Source organism: Onychomys torridus, chromosome 4 (assembly GCF_903995425.1).
Source record: "Onychomys torridus chromosome 4, mOncTor1.1, whole genome shotgun sequence".
Taxonomy (NCBI): domain Eukaryota; kingdom Metazoa; phylum Chordata; class Mammalia; order Rodentia; family Cricetidae; genus Onychomys; species Onychomys torridus.
Genome location: NC_050446.1, coordinates 81,033,627 through 81,052,597, shown reverse-complemented (window position 1 = coordinate 81,052,597; position 18,971 = coordinate 81,033,627). Strand labels below are relative to the sequence as shown.

The window sequence follows — 18,971 nt, the reverse complement described above, 5'->3', positions numbered from 1 at the left end:
GATCATTTAGATTACTAGCTATCTTGGGTCTTGGTTTTAAGAGCTTGATATGGCCTGGACCAACAGATAATGTAGGTCACCAGGCTGTTTATCACTCCCAGTTACTAGTTTTCTAGACAGAAGAACAGGTTTTTCGTCTTTTCCATTGAAATGACAATCCTGTGTCATTAACATTGCTGGTTTCTCTGGAAATGTGTGGGCACAAGGACCCCCGTGCTATGCCCTCAACAGAGACCTATGGCAGATACACCTCAATGTCAGATGGCTTTAAAACAATGTGCACCAGTTACTATACTATTTTCTAAATTTGATCAAAATCAGCCAGGATTAGAAATACGTTTCCCATTTCCACAGTTACATTATTTCAAGTCCTGTTCTTCTAGAAAAATCAAACCAACAAAGCAAGATTTTCAGCATGAATTTAGATATAATAAAGAGTCAGTGAGTAACATGGAGAAAAAGAAATGAAGCAGGTTTGGGTAATGTATCCTTTGCATTGTGTCTTAGGAATAAGGGTCTTGGACTATGGGGGCAGAAGGCCAGCTTTCTTCAGGCATGTTGCTCAAGACGTCTTTTCCTTCTCCTCAAAAGCTAATGTTTATGGCTGATGTGAATAACAATCTTACACAAAGTCTTTTAACTAAGAAATGTACGACAATTGTTCCTCTTCAGAGATGCCTTAAATGACTTCAACTGGTCAACTGACAAATATCATGGAAGATTAATTTCTAAGTAGAAATTGATCAACGGATGTGGATCTGATTGCTATGAATTGGATCTAGACCAGTATAGCAAGTAGATCAGTTCCTAACACACAAAGAAGTAGCATTTTTATTAAATTATGTATCTCTTTACATGTGTGGCAGTCAGAGAACAACCTGCAAGAATTTCTCTCCTTTTACCTGTGAGTCCATGGGATTGAATTCAAGTGCTCAGGCTTGTCCACAAGTGGCTGGCCCAAGATCATAGACATTTTAAAAGCTTTCTTAAAGAATCCTAACTAATTAACTATTCCTGAATGAAAAATTATGACAAACAATAGGATTTATATGACACAATTCAAACAATATTTCCAAGTGTGAACACTGTATACTATGAAATGTTAGAAAATACTTAATTAACAAGAAGTAGACAAAATTGCCTGCCTAAACATTTATAAAACCAATTTCTATATGTAAGATAGATCTTTTAAAAACATCCACTGTGTAACCGCGGTATAATAGCTGCATATTTAATATGTAAAACAGGCCCTCTTGCAGTACATATGGTCTGACCTTGTTCTGTAGGAAATGGCTCTCCAAGGCCACCTTTTCAAAGCAATCAGGGATCTGTTGACTGGTGCAGCCAATGTTCACTGGAAATCCTTCACAAACTTCCCAACTAAGAACAATAAGACATTATAATTAGTTTTGGTAGAATATAAACACTAAATTACAATATTCTTTATTAGTATTGTAATTTATGAATAATATCCTCTGTCGGTGAAGTGTTGAGACAAAATATTTGTAAAGCATATCAGCATTTGTAAGGGAGAAAACTTTAAAATTTTATCTTGCAATTATTTATGAAATTGGGGAATTCAATCCTTAATTTATTCTTAATAGAAAGTAAGCATAATTGTAGATAATTGTTTGTAGTAGAGACATCACCTTTATCAAGTGTGAAACACAAATACACTGAGCTATAAATAAAGAAGGGCTTTTTGATACTTGTAATAGTTGGCCAAACATGTTAGTTTAGAATTTGCAAAAGAGCCTATAGACACATAACAGACTAATGGGAATCCAGAAGAAAATGCAACCTAAAAAGGTTGGGTTTCACTCTTAGTATAGACAATTATCTTAAAAGTGAGCAAATCTTTACCCTAAAGTAGTGACCTGGCTCATCATTGGTGTGCTGATTATACTATAGGGCAGTAGTTCTCGATCTTCCTAATACTGTGTCCCTTTAATACAGTTCCTCATGTTGTGGTGACCACCAAACATAAAATTATTTCATTGCTACTTCACAACTGTAATTTTGCTACTGTTATTAATTGTAATATAAATATCTGATATACAGGATATCTGATATGTGACCCTCAAAGGAGTCATGACCCACAGGTTGAGAACCACTGCTATACAGCATGTTATCCAATAGAAACCAGTCTTGGGACTTAATATCCTATTACAGAGACACTTGCCACACCCATGTTCATCGCTACTCTATTAATAATAACTAGAAAATGGAATGAATCTAAATGTCCATCATCAGGTGAATGGATAAGAAAAATGTGGCACATACACATGATGAAATATGACTTAGCTATAAAGAAAAATGAAATCTGTAGGTAAATGGGTAGACCCAGAATGTGTGTGTGTGTGTGTGTGTGTGTGTGTGTGTGTGTGTGTGTGTGACAGTAATCAAGAGGAAAGTAGTAGATTTTAGATAAAGTGCAAGCAGTGAGGTGTAATACTGGGGAAGGAAAGGCTTAAGCAAGGAGGGCTCTGCGAGTATGGGGAACTCAGGTCTGTAAAAGGCAGAGCTAACTCCCCCAGAAAAGGGATATGAAAAGCAGTGTAAGAGCCTCCTATCTCACAGTACAACTTAAAAAAAAAGAAGTAAGTGTAAGGATAGCACAAAGCATGGGAAAAGAAGAGAGAGGAATGCCGAGTTAAAAGATTACACAGGGATAAGTGGAGGGTCAGAGGAAGGGGAGGATGCGTGGTGAGTTGTCCAGAGCAAGGCTTGCATGAGAATGCCTTATGAAAACCCACTAGTGAGTAAACTAATTTCAAAGTAAAACTACAATTAAAAGAGTTGGAATAGAATTACCCTGTGAGGGTGGTCAGTCACTCACAGAAGAAATGGCTTCCTAAATAAAAATCTCAGTGCCAGGCCATAGATTCCTTCCTATTAATTAGTAATCATGGAGATCCCAGAAATCTCCAAAACAGCACAGGTGAAGGCCATTGTTTTTGGTTACCCACCATAACTGCATGGTAAGACCCTTTGATAAAGACACCACACACTCTGGCACAGTACATAGAGAAATCAATCTCAAGCTGACCAGGAAACTTCCTCTTTGCTGGCCAGCTTTTAATGGGATTAAAAGATGCTATACAGTTTGATGAGGGAGAGAAGACACCAATAGTTTGACCCAGCACTGGACCCTGTATGCTATTATACAAGCCCACCAGACAAGAAATGCCTACAGGTATGATAGCGGTACAACTGTTATGGAGTAACTGACTGCTTTATGATTTTATCTGAGGCCTTCTCTTTAGGAGGTAATTTCATACCTAGTTTTATAATCATGGTCAAGAGTCCATAGATAAGAAATTCATAGGCCCTGGGGTAGAACCTGCTGTTGTTATTACGCTAAGGTGCTATGGCTGCTACTAAATTTCTTTTTAAATGTTTATGTTTATGACCAAACCTAGGCTGCTCTCAACCCTGGTCAGAGAAGTTTCTTTTGCAGTGGGCAGCAGTCAATGGAGACATGCATACATGGCCAAAGTATTGAGAATAAAAGACTCAGCACTGAGCCCCACATGAAAATCTATACTAATTCTCCTACCACGGATGCTCAGGGAACATCACGGAAGAGGAGACAGAAAGAACGTAAGAACCAGAGGATGGAGGGAAGAGCTATGAAATGCTGGCTTGGGCATGCAAAGGCCAAGGCAATCATGACCTCAAGCAGCTGTGGTTGCTTGCACAAAAACTACATAAGATCAAGCCAGCCAAAATCCCAGCACAGATGGTGTAGATGTTGCCCGGGTCTCACCCCTTACAGAGGAGTGGAATAGTTGAGCAAAGATGGAGAATCATATGGATAGGCAGTTCTAACTTTACTTAAATGAGCAAAATCCAAAAGAAAAACAGAAGACCTGAAGTTGAGGGAAGTGTTGAGGAAGTTTTTTAAGGGGGACAGTAGTAGCTGTGACCCTGTTCCATTGTACAAATGTGTGAAATTTTCAAAAATTAAAAAAAAAAGAAAGAAACCAGTTCTGAGACTGATAATGGCAATTCTACTAATAATCTGAAAAATGAAGATGTGAGTGGCTAGAGAGAGTTCTCGGTGATTAAGAGCACTGGCAGCTTTTCCAGAGGATCTGGGTTCAATTCTTAGCACCCACATGCCAGGAAACAACTGTCTGTAGCTCTAACTTTAGGGTATCGGTTGCCCTCTTCTGGCCTCAATGGGCACTGTACATGTAAGGCGATCTGGAATGCTGGAAAAACACCCATATAAAAAATAAAATAAAATCTCAAAAAATTAAAAAGAGCATGACTATTAAGGGTAGAAATGACCCACTTTAGAGTATAGAAAGAAGCTTTGAATAGATTATACAATAATGCAAATTAACACATTTAGTTTGCAGTAAGTAGAGGCAACTTTATGTTGTTATACTTAAGGGCCCAATCATCTCAGCAGAACAATACTTTTTGCTCCCAACAAAGCAAAATTAAAAGTGACTATGTGAGGAGTAAGGCATATAGCTCAGCAATTAAACAGCAGAATAAACGAAGTGAAAATATAAACGTTTAGCCAGAAGTCTAAAGGAAGGCGCTAGGCAAATTTTCTTCTAAAGAATTGTTTACTATATTTCTATTATCATGTGTGTACATATACACATACATTCATGGTGTGTGTGTGTGTGTGTGTGTGTGTGTGTGTGTGTGTGTGTGGTGGAGGTGTACATGCTACAGTGTTCATGTAGAGGTCAGGAAATAAATTTGTAGGGTTGGTTCATGTCTTCCACCTTTATGTGGGTTCTGAGGGTTGAACTCACAGCACCAAGCTTGTACCACACATGCCTTTACCTCTTAAACCATTTTACCAGCAAGTTCTAAGCAAATTTAAGAAAGATTTCTACACACAAAATAAATCTTCCTATAAATGGAAAAACACTCATTAAAAAGAATTCTGGTGAATTATTTTTCTCTCTACAAAGCAAAAAAGAGCAGGGGAAACATATCCAAAACTCATATGGATAGCCAAACCAGTCAATGGGCTTAGGACCACAGAACCAGCATATATATCCTTTTGATTTAGTAATGGATTGTCCCTGCCTGGAATGAGCAAACCAAAACGCTTTTGGATTTTTGGCTATACCCTCTACTCTATCCTTTTTAGATGTACACTAAAGAGATGTAATTTGCTAAATTATGCAGTACCAAAGCTAGATGGAATCGCACAGAAAGGTCACCTAAGCCAACCTAGCATAGGTATCATGCTGTGATAATGAATACACTATCCACAAGTTACACATCTCTATTTAAATTTAATTTAAATAAATTATAAAATTAAGTTCCTTAGTCCCGGTAGTCACATTTCAAACAGTCATAGAGCATGCTTCCATCATTGTGTACTGACTGGTGGGAAAGTATTAAGGTCCTTAAGACCAACAATGCAAATCTGAATCCTGGCTCACCATTTGCCAGCAGTATGAGTTTGGGCAAAACACTTTTTTTTTTTTTTTTCTTGGTCTGTCTCTGAAAAATGGACTGATAACAGAGACTGCTGGTGTTAACTCATCATTTGAAAATTAAATGAAATGTTAAGCCATTAATTTATAAGTCAACACTGACTAGGCGACAGCTTTTATTATTTAAAGGTAGGAAACTGATATCCATCTGTTCATGGACAGTTATGAGCAAGATGGTGCTATCCTTCCAGATCTTCCCAAGAATTCTCGACTTTCCTTTCACTGTTTCATGGAGCCCCTGATACATTGGATTAGTTTTCATTTCCTCATCATCAAATCTAGGATTTAAATATGAGAGTTTAGAGGGAAAAGAACCCTTACTTTTTATTGTAATGAATTCACCTAAAGTTATTAATTTGGAAATAATCAAAAAATGGCTTTTATATTTCAAATGAAATTGCAACTTATTTAAAGCAAGAAACTTCTAATTGTCCCCATATAGTCCTTTTAAAACAAAGGGACATTGCTAAGTCATTTAGGCATGACCCCATTAGACCATGAAGTAAATCAGCACAAGTATTGCTTAAGGCAATTCAAAAAAAAAAATATTTCAGTGTTTCAGATCGCTCACTGTGGGAAATCCTGAATTAGGTGATGGGTTACTTTAATTAAATATGCATTAATTTACTCATCACATCCAAATAGCGGAGCAGCATCAGCATCCATGAGGGTCTTATAGACAACAGTGATACCATCTCTGGCAAAAGCAGTCACTCGGTCAAAGGTCAGAGCCAAAACGGGATTTAGTGGAGATCTGAAAAAATGGAAAAAATATTTAAGCTATCTGCATAATATACACTGAAATTGGAGAATAAATAATAAGGTATTTGATACTGATATCTAATAAACACCTACTATCCTTAAACTCCTATAGTGACATCTGAATGGACATTTGAGTTTATGTAGCTGGTTCATAAAGTGCCAAGTATGTTTACAACATGTACAATTAGAAAAGAATTATAACAGTGAAAGACTGCAGTTAAGAAAAACAAGTGTTCACCTACCAATTCCTTTTCCCTGTGTAACTAATTCAGTGTGCCCACAGTGCAACTGGAACTGGGAATCAAATAAATGCATAATACTGAGTACAAACAACGATTTCACAAGCTCACTAAGTGTTATTAAGTGTTACATTGATCTGATTTCCGTAACTATTATAATGCTCGAGGTGTTAGGTGAATTTGAGAATTAACATCATATTGAAAACATCTTACATAAAAAGCATGGTCTTCTATAAGCTATTTTTCTCTAAATAGGTAAGAAATAATTATGGTTTAACTCTAGAATGCTATCCACATTGTTGTCCATGAAATATTATTGGCAATAGTATTTAAACTGCATGTAATCATGATAAAACAGACAAGTTCAGCATGTGGAACATACTGCAAGAAAAATGCTCAAATTCTTAAAAAACTAAGAAGCAGAATAATGGTGAAGGAAATGTTTTTAGACTAAAAGGAGATATTGAAATGGACCAAACACAGCAGAGGAAGTCTACCTAGCCACTGGGTACACTGTGCTCCACAGCACCTGTGGGTAGCTGACTGCAGAGGGGGTATCAGAGGAGAATGTGTTATTGTGGACTGTTAGGTACACATTGTGGTTACACAGAGGGTCTCATTCTTCAATTTGTCAGAAGCACTTAAGAAGTAAAATTTTAATAATTGTCTGCAATTATTTTCAGGAGAGATTAAAAAAAACAGGAAAGCTCATTAAATGGGTGAATCAAAATGAAGAATATGAAAATATTTGTTATGATACTCTTCCAACTTGTCATTGATTTGAAATTTTTCAAAATATGCAAAATTTGGAGGGAATTTTAAACATTCATTTTTACAGATGAGTATGACTGCCTATGTCAAAATAATTATATACACCAGAATACTCCCTGAAAACAAACACTATTCACTCAGTAAATATTATGCATTTTCTCAGAGTATTTTAAAGTATGTGCCAATACAATTTTAGAAATACACATTTTAAAAATTCCAGTGGTGGCAAGATGCTGGCATGGTTATCTTGTGCTCTGTATCACATTAGCGCTTTATTTTCAAAACGAGAAAAATGTACATCATCCTAATAAAATAACGAGTCACAAACAAACTTACGAACTTACACAGTTTTCCAGAATCAGATTCTGGAATATTCACGATTACTAGCATTGTACAAATATTCACAAATATGACTAGTCAAGAATACATTTTCAATCTTTGTAAAATACTTAATCACAGAAAATATGATAAAATATGATAAAGTCATTGCTTTCACTTTGACAAGTACATTAAGAGGAAATAAGAAAGCCCACTTGATTGGAGCTGTTCTCTGCCATTGGAAAGAGCTTGCTAAATTGGGCCAAAATTCTTATTACAGTAAAATCCATCACTGTTTACATAATTTTGAAAGTGATTCTACTCCAAATATAACTTAATTAACTTGAGCCTTGCCTGTAGTGAAAATGTTATCATTCCTTATATACACTCCAATTCTGTGAATTATACAGCATAAGAAATCAACATGTGTTTTAATTTTATTCTATGAAGACAAACAAAACCAACTTTTTCAGCATGACACCCCTCCACCACCCCGAAACCTTTATGGATTTCTAAGGAGACTGTTGTTTGAGTTTGAAATTTTGAGCAAACACCATTTACTGAGCTTTGTTTTCATTATTGTTAACATAAGATCAATTCAACCTTATGTGCAACACTATTTCATTCCTACTTCTAAACAATGAGCTAAAAAAATTAAAAATAGGCCAAAAAAAAAAAAAAGTGTGTTTAAGTTCCCTGACAGGCAGTTTCAGAGTTCATCTGGATGCCTCCTGTCAAAATACGCATACATTTCTGAGAAATTCAACACAAGAGCCCAGCTTGTCCGTGCCTAGATACGGGAGCCTTTTTCTTTTTTCAGAAACATAGATAATTTTATGCAGGAATTTACCAATCCACAAAAATTTACACAATGCTCAGCAAACAGCCAGTAATTATCGTCGGCTAATGGAAGGCGCTAGGAGAGACAGAACTTTGATAGGAGAGGGTTCGCAAGCTTTACCAATTTATCTTTAGCTGTCCTGTCATTGGTGCTTAGGAGGTTAGGACTTTATTTGTGAAAACATAGAGATATCGTGGGGAATCATGTTGTCTACAGCTTCATAAATCTTGCTTAAGATCCTTTTCAATTACCATCCATTTCTCCTTTAAAAAGGGACAAAAAAATAGAGGAGAGGAAGCAGGTCAGGGCAGTGTGTGACAATGACAGTGTGATGGGCTTGGGCCCCCCGTGGCGTTTCCATCTGCTATCATTAAGGTGACTACTCAGACATGAACAAATCCCTCTTGCTGTGCTGACAGGCAGACCTCAAGAACTATGACAAGGCATTAAGACAGAAAGTCAGAGAGAGAGAGAGAGAGAGAGAGAGAGAGAGAGAGAGAGAGAGAGGGAGAGGAGTTGGTCATATTTCTTCCATAAACAATGCTGCCTTACCAAAAAAAAAAATGTTCCTTAAATTTTATTGGAATTAAAAAAAAATGCTTTTTTTCCTCTCGTAATTCCTAAAGGGTCTTACTTGGCTTCTCAATTCTCCTGCTAACTGAGCTCACTGTGGAGAGATTGAAGACACACGGAATAATCAGCTTGCTCCTACCTGTATGCTTTCCCATAAGAAAGCCAAATTTTTTGCCCATTCTTCAGCTGCAGTGGACTCTTAATCTCTTGACCATGCTCATCAAAAATCCGGGCTGAAGAAAAGTGGAGGCCTTGTGAATTGACGGAGGAACCTTGGAGCCGTTGATGGATTCTGAGAAGTAACTGGTGCAGAGCAGGTGAAGGGGATGAAGAGGAAGACATCAGCTATGTGAACATCTGTAACAAACTGTCTCTGTTCTGCTCCAAACAAACGATAATTAAATTCATATAGAATGTTAAAAGAAGTGTGAAATGACGGCAATGTTTAGTTCAGTGTAAAGTAACAAAATGAGCATGGGCTTTTAACCAGCAGGGGGTGCCACAGGCTTGTGATTGAGCCCTGACCCTTTGGCACAGTGCCTGAAAGCAGATGTGACAGTCTCACAGAAAGAGCATTTAGCTTCCACACCCGGTAACAATCCTCTTTGATGAGAGCCATGCTTGTCTTGTCCGCACTGCACGGTTTGTTAGGCCCTTCCAGACCACATTTAAGTTTTACTGTTACAACGCTCTCCCCGACGAGCTGCAGGTAACTGGGTGGTAGAATAATCCCCCACTTTCAGGACTGCAAAAACCGACATGCCTCTCAGGCTTTGCTGGCTCTTTCAGAACTCTTCTGCGAGGGTTTTAATTGCAAGCCCTGTAAACCTTGGGAATGATTTCAGGAAGTGATGTCTGGGAGTTGTGAGTAAGACATAACTAGAGTGCGAGTATGAAGTGATGTCACTCCACGTTTTAAATAATAGCGCTCGCTGTTGGTGCCATGTTTCTTGCGGTCAGAGACTAAGTTATGGAGAGGGTAAATCAATCCAATGGAACTGTGGCACATGAGGTACTTTCAAAGGTCTTTCATTATCATCTGTCACCTTTGTTTCAGTTTTCTGCCCCTGCTCTTCCCAGCTCCACACCTCACACTATCCATCACTCTGCCCCCTCCCCCAGCCCTCTGTCAGAGACCTCCCTTTCTTCTCCTTGTCAGCTCTTGCCTTCTCAATTCCTTATCACTCTGGTCCCTGCAGGCATGTGGTCTCTTCGTTTTTCGCTTTCCTTCCTTCTGTTAATTTCTACTGAAGGAACATGAAGAGCATTAAATGCTGAGGCTCAGAGGAAAAGAAGCTTCCATCCCCATGAACATTTTGGGTGTCTCACTTCTCTGGCCATAAATTCTTGACTAAGTACAATACTCTTTTTTGGTCAACAACTATACATACAGAATGCCTCAGAACTAAATGCTGCCCTAATTGGAGGGAAATGAGGGTAACTCTGATGTCAATCAGCCCTATATTAGCCAAACTTTTAGTTAGAGCATCAACGGGCTGGAAATGATGAAATATTTCTTTTTGTTTCACTAAAGTTAATATTTCTTACCCAACAGAGCTTAGTTTTGCTGCTTTGCTGGGATTTCAGAAAACATGCAATGCTGGTCACTGTTTTCTTTTTTTAATCACAGGATTTTGCTTTAGAGGTATCACTTTTTTGTAAAGGAGAAAGACATGAAAGATTTAAGGCTAGACCCTGGGCCGGGGTGTGTACCAAGGCCAGTGGTGCTCAGAGGCAATGGGCTCTGAGCTCCCAGACATGTAACCAAATTCACTTTCACGGGAGTTGCACTGCAATCCCCATTTCTACAACTGGGTGACAGACTGTACTTTATGTGTTCAGGGATGAGCATTCACCAGCCTACAGGAGGTAAGGGCCTTTGTACCTTTCATCTGGAGGTCATTGGCTAGGGCTGGGCTGTGGAAACCAAAAATTGTGATAATCTTTATCCATTTATCTTTAAAGCTATCATCACTGGGCCTTTACAGGATAAGAATTTGCTCCCATATCTGAGAAGAGATATGAAACAACCTCTTAGGGTGGTGATTGAGACAAATGTCTATACAAGGGAACAGACCACTTAGGATGCTCTCTATAGAGTTTTATGATGCCCCTAATTAAAGTTCTGCAAAGTCCACCTCCATTTACCTAAAAATTAAAGCAAAGCACAGTCATTAGTCAATACATGAAGTTTCCATGGAATAACAGCTTTCTGTATAAGGCATCTCCAGTTTCAGCATTTACTAAAAGTTATAATACTCTAATGTAAAAAAGTTGTGAGATAGGTAGAAAATTCTAGAAGGACTTTGGTACCATGGTGATTTCTATAGCCATGGACATGATAATAAAAAGGAAACCAGCTAAGGCTTTGGCTCTTTCTCTAATAAATTAAAATAACATTTTCCTGTCTCCTCTGGGTTTAGCTAACGATCCAATGAGTGCCATGCAACTAAGATGAAGCTTTTGGGATTGGCTTTACAGGACAGGTAAGGAATGCTTCCAGGGAGAGGTAAGTCTGAGGGTGCTGTACTGAAGGAGAGAAGAGAGCGAGCTTCTGAACAAAGAGGAGGCAACAGAGCCCAAGACACTGGTGTGCACTCGGGCGCATAACCCCAATTTGTAAACAACGGGGTGTTCCATGTCCTTTTATGCAAGACAAAAGCCCCAAATAAAGACCCTGAACATGTTGGTTCTGCCTGAAAAACATCCCAATTGTCTGGAAAATAGGCAAAGGTAAGAGTGCCCTAGATAACTTCATGGGATTTGCTCACAGTGAGTATGGAAGAAGACCAAGACTCTGTGTTAGTCACTCAGGGTGCATGGCTTAGAAATACTACTCCCAGAGTATTACCCTCCACCAAATGTTATGACATTTCTTTTCAATGTATAAGAAATAACTCACTAAATAAAAGGAGAACAATCTTGATGTTTCAAAACCAGGGCCCAGTATAAAAAAATATTTTCAAGTACAAATATACTGGTGGTTGAGATGTGACTAGGTTAAGGTTCAGGAGTCAACACTCCACTGTATCTCACCTTGTAGAACAACAAATGGCTGATAGTTTATAAACTTCCTCAAGATGTAATTGTTTACATTAACTTGAAGTTACATGGGGAATGCTTACATTCACACAATCAACTACTCACTCTTTGCATTGTTTTGTCATGGTGAGTCGGGCTATCAGATGTTAAATCTTTTTTACTGATGTAAACAGAGATCTCTCCAGTGTCTTTACCATTTTCAAATACCTGGAAAATGAACACATTGAAAAATGGGAATAAACATGTAGGAGCATATATAAAGGGACATGTGTAAAGCAAAAGACCAGCTATCTGGACATGTGCAAGCAATTGGGTGGGAAATCAAGAGTACTAAGATCAGGAAGTAAGGCCTCCGCCCTCCCTTTGGTATCAGTGTCTCACCTGACTGGCGTTCCCTACCATCCTAAACTGGAAGAAAGCTTGGAGCCTAGAGTAAAACACTGGGCACAGTAGATGCTGAAATGGAGCAAACATCAGCAAACGGTCAGCTAGCAACCAATTAACTAGCTCATTTCATCCTCCCTGGAAAAACATAAAGCCACAAATTACATGGTTCTTATTTAAAAGATATCAGTGTCCTCTTCATCTTTTGACTCATTCAACAAAATTCAACCTGACAGGTTTATTACATAACGGGATGGCGAAGGTCAGCCATTTTAACCGCACAAACTCAACAAGTTGTTGAAAACAGAGATAAAATATTGCATTATGCAACAGTGGCTGGGAAAAAAAGGAAAACCGAGAGCAGAGCGGCAAATGTTCTGTTCAAAAGGATCCAAATAAACCAGTCTTGACAGGACGGCCCCACTAAAGTGAACACTCCCCTGCCCACACTGAGGATCCACGCAGGGTGCTCCATTCACTAGGCAAGAATAGATTCAGGCTAGAGGGAGGCCTGATGAATAATTTAAATCCTCGCTTTTTAGGTTTTTTTTTTCCCCCCTCAAAAGTTCTTTTCTTCCGTTTCTGATATGCCCATCACATTTTCGTGCAGGACTGTTTTATATATTTCTTGTACTATTTCCAGAGAAGGTAATTCAGGAGAATTACTTTTGGAAAAACAAAGAAAACTGTCTTTTGTTCTTTCGGAAGAGTTCAAACTTTATTGGGGAGGTTTTAACCCAGTTTGTGAAATAATGTGTTTCAAAAGTGTTTCTGTAGCCTATAGGAGCAAAAGGGAATTTAGTCATGTAAGAACCCAGGGATGATCCGCTCCATGCTCCTACAGAGCTACAGTGGTCCTGTGGCCTCAGCTTGGCAGAACTGGAGTTTTACTCCCTGAAGTGTCCTTCCTGGTGTGGATGAGAGAGAGAGAGAGAGAGAGAGAGAGAGAGAGAGAGAGAGAGAGCGAGCGAGCATGAGGTGGGTCAACTCAGTGGCCGCTGCTGGTTGCTATCAGTCAAGAGGTTGGAAGGCACACATCGCACTCTTCTGAGTCTCACAGGGCCTCAGTTTCTTTACCTGTAAAATGGGTAGCCCAACTAGTCTAATAGTGTATACTCTACATAGGAGGATTAATTGTCTCTGTCACATTTTGTCGATCTTTTAAAGACAGTTCTCAAGACCAAATTACTTTTCTGGGTAACAATATAATTCTCAGTAAGCAGTTTCTCTAAATTGTAAATCTGAGGGTAGGAGTAGGAAGAGAATCTTGCTGTTCCAATCTCTTCAGGGCTCTAATCGGAAATGAAACTCTTAAACAGCATAGCAGTTGACAAGGACGGTGGCCACTCCCGTTTGTGTTGACAGGTCTAAGGCTGAAGACCTTATGGATGCTCCTTTGTCTGGACTTGCCTGACTGTGGGCTCAGAGCAGTAAACTATACTCCCGGAAACAACAGCGCAGGCGCTGACTGGCAAACCGTCCAGCCTAGCACGGCTTCCTCTGCACCTAGCACTGCCAGTAGCCGGCTGCTTTGTTCGCTGCAGATAATGAGATTTCCGGGGCTCTGTCCAGGAACAAGAGCCCAACAGACAAAAGCCGAAACCAGAAAGAAAAAACAAAACAAAACAAAACAGTGCACTCAAAACAGAAACACTGCCTCTAACTCCCCGAAATTCTCCAGGGGCCTAAGAAAAACAGGTGCTCTCACCTTTAAGAAGCCGTGTTCTCTGAGATTCTCTTTCCAAAGGGCATGGCTGTGGTTTACAAGCTCACAGAACTAGGCCCACTCTCTCTGCCAGGTTCCAGATGCTGGTTGCCCCTCCTTTGTGTGACAAGTATTCCTACTTCTAATGTGCTGTTTAGATACAGACACCTCACTAGGTCAAATGTCTCTCCCACAGAGGAGATGGAGGCAAATGAAAGCTTGCTTTCCTATTGCTTTCCTGTTTTAAGAAAAAGTAGCTGCTGCCATGGCTTCCTAGAGGAGCTTGGTATGACTTCACTTCCTATAGCTCTAAAACAAAATTCTGACCGGAGAGCAGAATGATACCAAAAGCAGCTGTGCCCACTCTAGGTTACAGAACCTAGAAAATAATAACCTGGGATCTCTTGACAAACATAGCTCATGACAACAGAAGAATACCTACAAATAGGAATTTTTATCTATGTCCCTAGTCACATGAAGCATGGAGATATCAAACATGTTCTGTGTGGCAGAGTATTTTCATTCTCTGTCCTGGTATTAACTTTTCTTGAGCAGGGTTAAATTAGGTTGACGCTAACGGTTCACTGTTATATTGTGGATGTATGCATTCATTCAAAAAACATTTATGGAATCCTATATACAAGTACTGGTCAGGAAGTTAAAATATACTAACAAAGTATAAGATTTCTGTTTATGAGATGATTGTTGTCTGCTGGATAAGATGGAGGGCCTGACAACAAGCCATACACACATTAAGTAAGAATTCTCTTGGCATATGAAGGTACAGTTAGAGTAGATTGGCCTGACATTTATATGATTTGCTGGGCCCTCTTCAGCAAGAAGAATACAAAATTAAAAATGAAACACAGTATGAAATATTCATTTGCAAGAACAAGACATCACAATTTGCATACATTTCAAAGCTCATACAGAAAATGCACAGTAAACATCAAAAAGTTGCAAATATTCCCGATGATTAACTATCCAAGGCCCATTTCTGCTCACACCTTTGCATGGCTATTCTGTAACAGTTTTTATTAAAAGGAACACAGAGCACTTGGCCCAGCCACAACGCCCCTCACCAAAAAAACAGGCCAGGAAAAGAGATAATCTCTTCCTTTCCATCATATGACTAATTAAAAGTGTTATTATTGATTAGAAAGGTTTCTCTTGGTGTCATAACTGTTTGGTCAGTTCATAAAGGTTCTAAGGTTAGTTTGAATTTGACAAAAACCTTCATCAGGTTTCTTTAAACTATAAACTATAAAATGTGGAAGAATTTCCCACCACTTAGCTGGCCGGTCTTATGTTAGCCATGTTGGGTTGTCTGAGGCTCTATTATACAGAAAGTAGAACCCCTTCTGACCATCAGGCAGTGGCCACCTTTCCACAACCAATCAGCTAGGACTGACACAGAGAGAAGTGACCACTATGTCCAAACTCAACATGCCTCCATGCCACAGTTTGAATCCTGTGTCCCAGCAAAGGCTCCTGTGTTAAAGGCTCTGTCCCCAGGATACCGCTACGGGGTGTGTGTGTGTGTGTGTGTGTGTGTGTGTGTGTGTGTGTGTGTGTCTTGAAACCTTTGAGAGCAGGGCCAACTGTGTTGCTCTTACTTCACCCTTAAATGGACAGCGGGACTCCATAGTCTGGAAGCATTTTTGTTCCATATCCTACAGACATGCTGTGTGATGTTGCCTTGCCACAGGGTCAAAACTTTGGCGTTAATCAATATGGATCCGAACTCCCAAAACTGTGAGGCAGAACAGCCATTTTCTATTTAGGTTGATTATCTCTGGCATTTGGTTACAGCGATAAAAATATGGCTAACATATCCCAAGCAATTTTCTCTGGGCCATGCCTCAGAAATGCCACAGCAACTGTGAAACAATTTGGTGCAAGGGAGGGCATGGGAAAAAGTGGATTGAAAAAGGTAACGGTTGTAACTGATTGTAGTCAAAATATACTGTGTCTGCAAATTTTACAGAAGTGCATGCTCACGTGACCACCTGTGCAGTCGAGATTGGCCCCTCTTGGTGTGTTTGAAGGGACATAAGCATTCACTTCATGTATGTGCTCTTCTGAGTAAGGGAGAAGGTAGTAAGTACCACATGAGGCAGCAACCATGCAGTAGGCGAGGTGCCATTAGCCTGGGTCCATAGAACGGCATGGGCATAACAGTAAGTAGATGCTCAGGATGGACCCATTGGAACAATGATTTAGAAGCAACAGGGAGAGACAGCAGATGGGCTTGGAGAAAAGCACCACAGCAGAGGAAAGCACAGAGCAAAGAAACTCAGCAGAGATGTCTGGCATGTTCCAGGGGTGGTAAGGAAGCTACTGCAACTGCAGCAGAGTGAGAGGAACACATGAAAATAGACAGATAAAGACCAAGAAAGGAGCGGGGAGTCAGTGGAATGTTCCAGTAGAGTAGTTACAGGATGTGGCTCAGGTGTCGTGGTGGGCGTGTGGAGACAACTTTCTGGTGTAGGGTCTCTTCCTTTGTTCTTCCTGATGCTGCACTAAGTCCCCAGGCTGGCTGGCTGGCAAGCTTCTGAAATATTCTCCTGACCCATCTCAGCATGCATGATGGAATAACAAATACAAACATAACCCACCTTTCTTCTTTTAATTATTGTTTTTTACTTTAACCTGGACCTCAGTCGTAAAACTAAGGTTACACATCAGGTTATGCCATTAACGCCTTTACTAGCTGCTGAGCCATCTTTCCATCTAGCTGACGCTTTTTAAGGGATGATTATGATCACGGTTTGGGAATAGACTGTAGAGGCAAGGATAATCAGAAAAGTACACAACAGTGACTCAAATCAGATTATTAATCGTGGACATGTTTAAGAAATGGCCAGTTTTTATTGGTTGTTCTAGAGTAGTGTCATTTGCTGATTAATGCTTATTAGAGGGGCTAAGAAATAAACCTTGATGGCTCAGCTAATATTGCTGGCAACAATACTTCCACATCTATGGATATAAAGTAATCAATATAAAGATAACTTCATATGTAGGAGTTGTAAAGACATGCATATATCAATAAATAGCAAAATAATGCTATTTATTACAAATACATCATAGAGACAGTGACCAAAATTTAAACTACATAGAATAAGCTGACTTGGATGGGGATTTGAAAGCCAGTACTGATCTTTGGTAAGTTTACCTGACATCACTTATGATATCTCTTTATGGACTGTGAAAGCCCTTGTTCAGTACCATTATCTGGCTTTTAATGCTATAAGTCTGGTTAAGAGCTGGTTGTTGGGGAACAGCAGGTTTCTAACTCTACTCAACCCCTTGGGCAGACTACTCAGGAAGCCCTCCATGATGTGAGCAGAAGGCCAAGTGCCTGAGCTTCAGAATGCCTCAGGGTGCGATGCTGTCAAGAGGCAATAATAGAAAAATGACCCCACAGTGTGCTGCTGGAAGTCAGGGCTGCAGAGCAACAGGATTTACTCTGAGAGGTCTGTGCAGATAGATTCTACAGCCTCACAAAAATCACCCGCTGTATTTCAGGTAGATATAATTTAAAATGTTGCAATAAACTTATGTGTAGTGGGTAATATGTTGTCTTGGCCTAGGGTCCTCTGGAATCAGACAATGAGATGAAGATGTGCTTGCAGTAGGTTCACTGGGGTACATTCAGGAGCAATGCTGGGAACCTAGGAATGCAGAGTGGCGGCGGGGGGGGGGGGGCGACTGTTTACAGTGTCAAAGACTTCTCACAGGAGATCTGGAGCTTGAGTGGCTCACACCCACACATCCACATCCAGAGGTAAGACACAGGAGCCAAGGCTAGAAGCAGGCTGCCTTGTCAGTGGAGGCCTTACAATAAGAAAAGGCACTCTTTTCTGCTAAGGGCAACTCTTTGTGAAGAGTGTAGCTGTGGAAGCAGGGGATGAGCATCTCAGTCCTGCAGAGATGGACCAGTTGCCATGGCATCTGGTGAACACAAAGCAGTTCAAATTATAGGACACACCGTCAAACACCTGAGTCCATACCATCCTCAAACAACTAGGACTGTTACTTAAGAGAATTAATTTTACATTTCAGCAAAGCCTACCATTTAGCCATTTAGAAGTACAGAAAGTAGATGGCTACCCATGCAATAGTATTTTAGGGATAGGCTAAAAGACTCTAACCTCAAAGTAGCCCTCCCTCAAATTTATCAAGGCATGAAAATCCATTTAAAAATTCACTCCTTCATCACAATTAAAGAACTTCAGCTGTAGAAGAGAAACAGGAGGCAAAATTATTATTTATTGACCCCTTTATATGCTATGATAGTCAATCTCAGTTCATTGAGCCCAAGGTAAGGTTGGTGGACAAGAAGTCAAGGGCCAGTGGGAGATCAGATCCAATGGCTTCAAACAATAGATCATCCTTTTATCTGTCTAATAAAGTGGTTCCAAAGGAAAAAATATGTCCGAAAAAAATTGAAATTATCTTAACTTCAGAGACCATATATCCCAAGAAGAAATTTTGAAGACATGATGGGAATAAGAGCAAAGGATACCTGATAACCTAAATTGGATAAGAATGACAGGAGGGCCAAGGAGGGCGGCAGCTGCTGAAGTCTGCAAGATGGCCTCCATCTGCTCCACATTTGCCCTACAAGGGCTGAGTCCCTCCTTTCCAGTGTCTCCACTTAGATTTCACTGGGACTTTTATTCTCACTCCATTTCTGTGCTTAACTATGGGCAAAGCAAAATGTCCAAACTCTGGTGACGAGTCCTACAAAAGTCATTCTTTGATCCAATTACTCTTCTCACCAAATTTACTCTATGACTGCTCGAAATCATCGAGAGGACAATAAGGTGATTTGCTGGACTACTGTGTCCTTGACCAGA

At 39.7% G+C, this 18,971-nt stretch overlaps 1 protein-coding gene across 1 annotated transcript in view; it reads right to left on the bottom strand.

Annotated features, from left to right (window-relative positions):
- Window positions 1-18,971, bottom strand: part of Dcdc1 (doublecortin domain containing 1) — a 402,846-nt gene that overhangs the window by 193,775 nt on the left and 190,100 nt on the right. The window contains exons 10-13 of the mRNA XM_036186665.1: window positions 12,126-12,227; window positions 9,118-9,281; window positions 6,103-6,228; window positions 1,275-1,380 (exon numbers count right to left, since the gene is read on the bottom strand). Coding sequence (XP_036042558.1) covers window positions 1,275-1,380; window positions 6,103-6,228; window positions 9,118-9,281; window positions 12,126-12,227 — 498 coding nt within the window. The remainder of the gene's footprint in view (window positions 1-1,274; window positions 1,381-6,102; window positions 6,229-9,117; window positions 9,282-12,125; window positions 12,228-18,971) is intronic.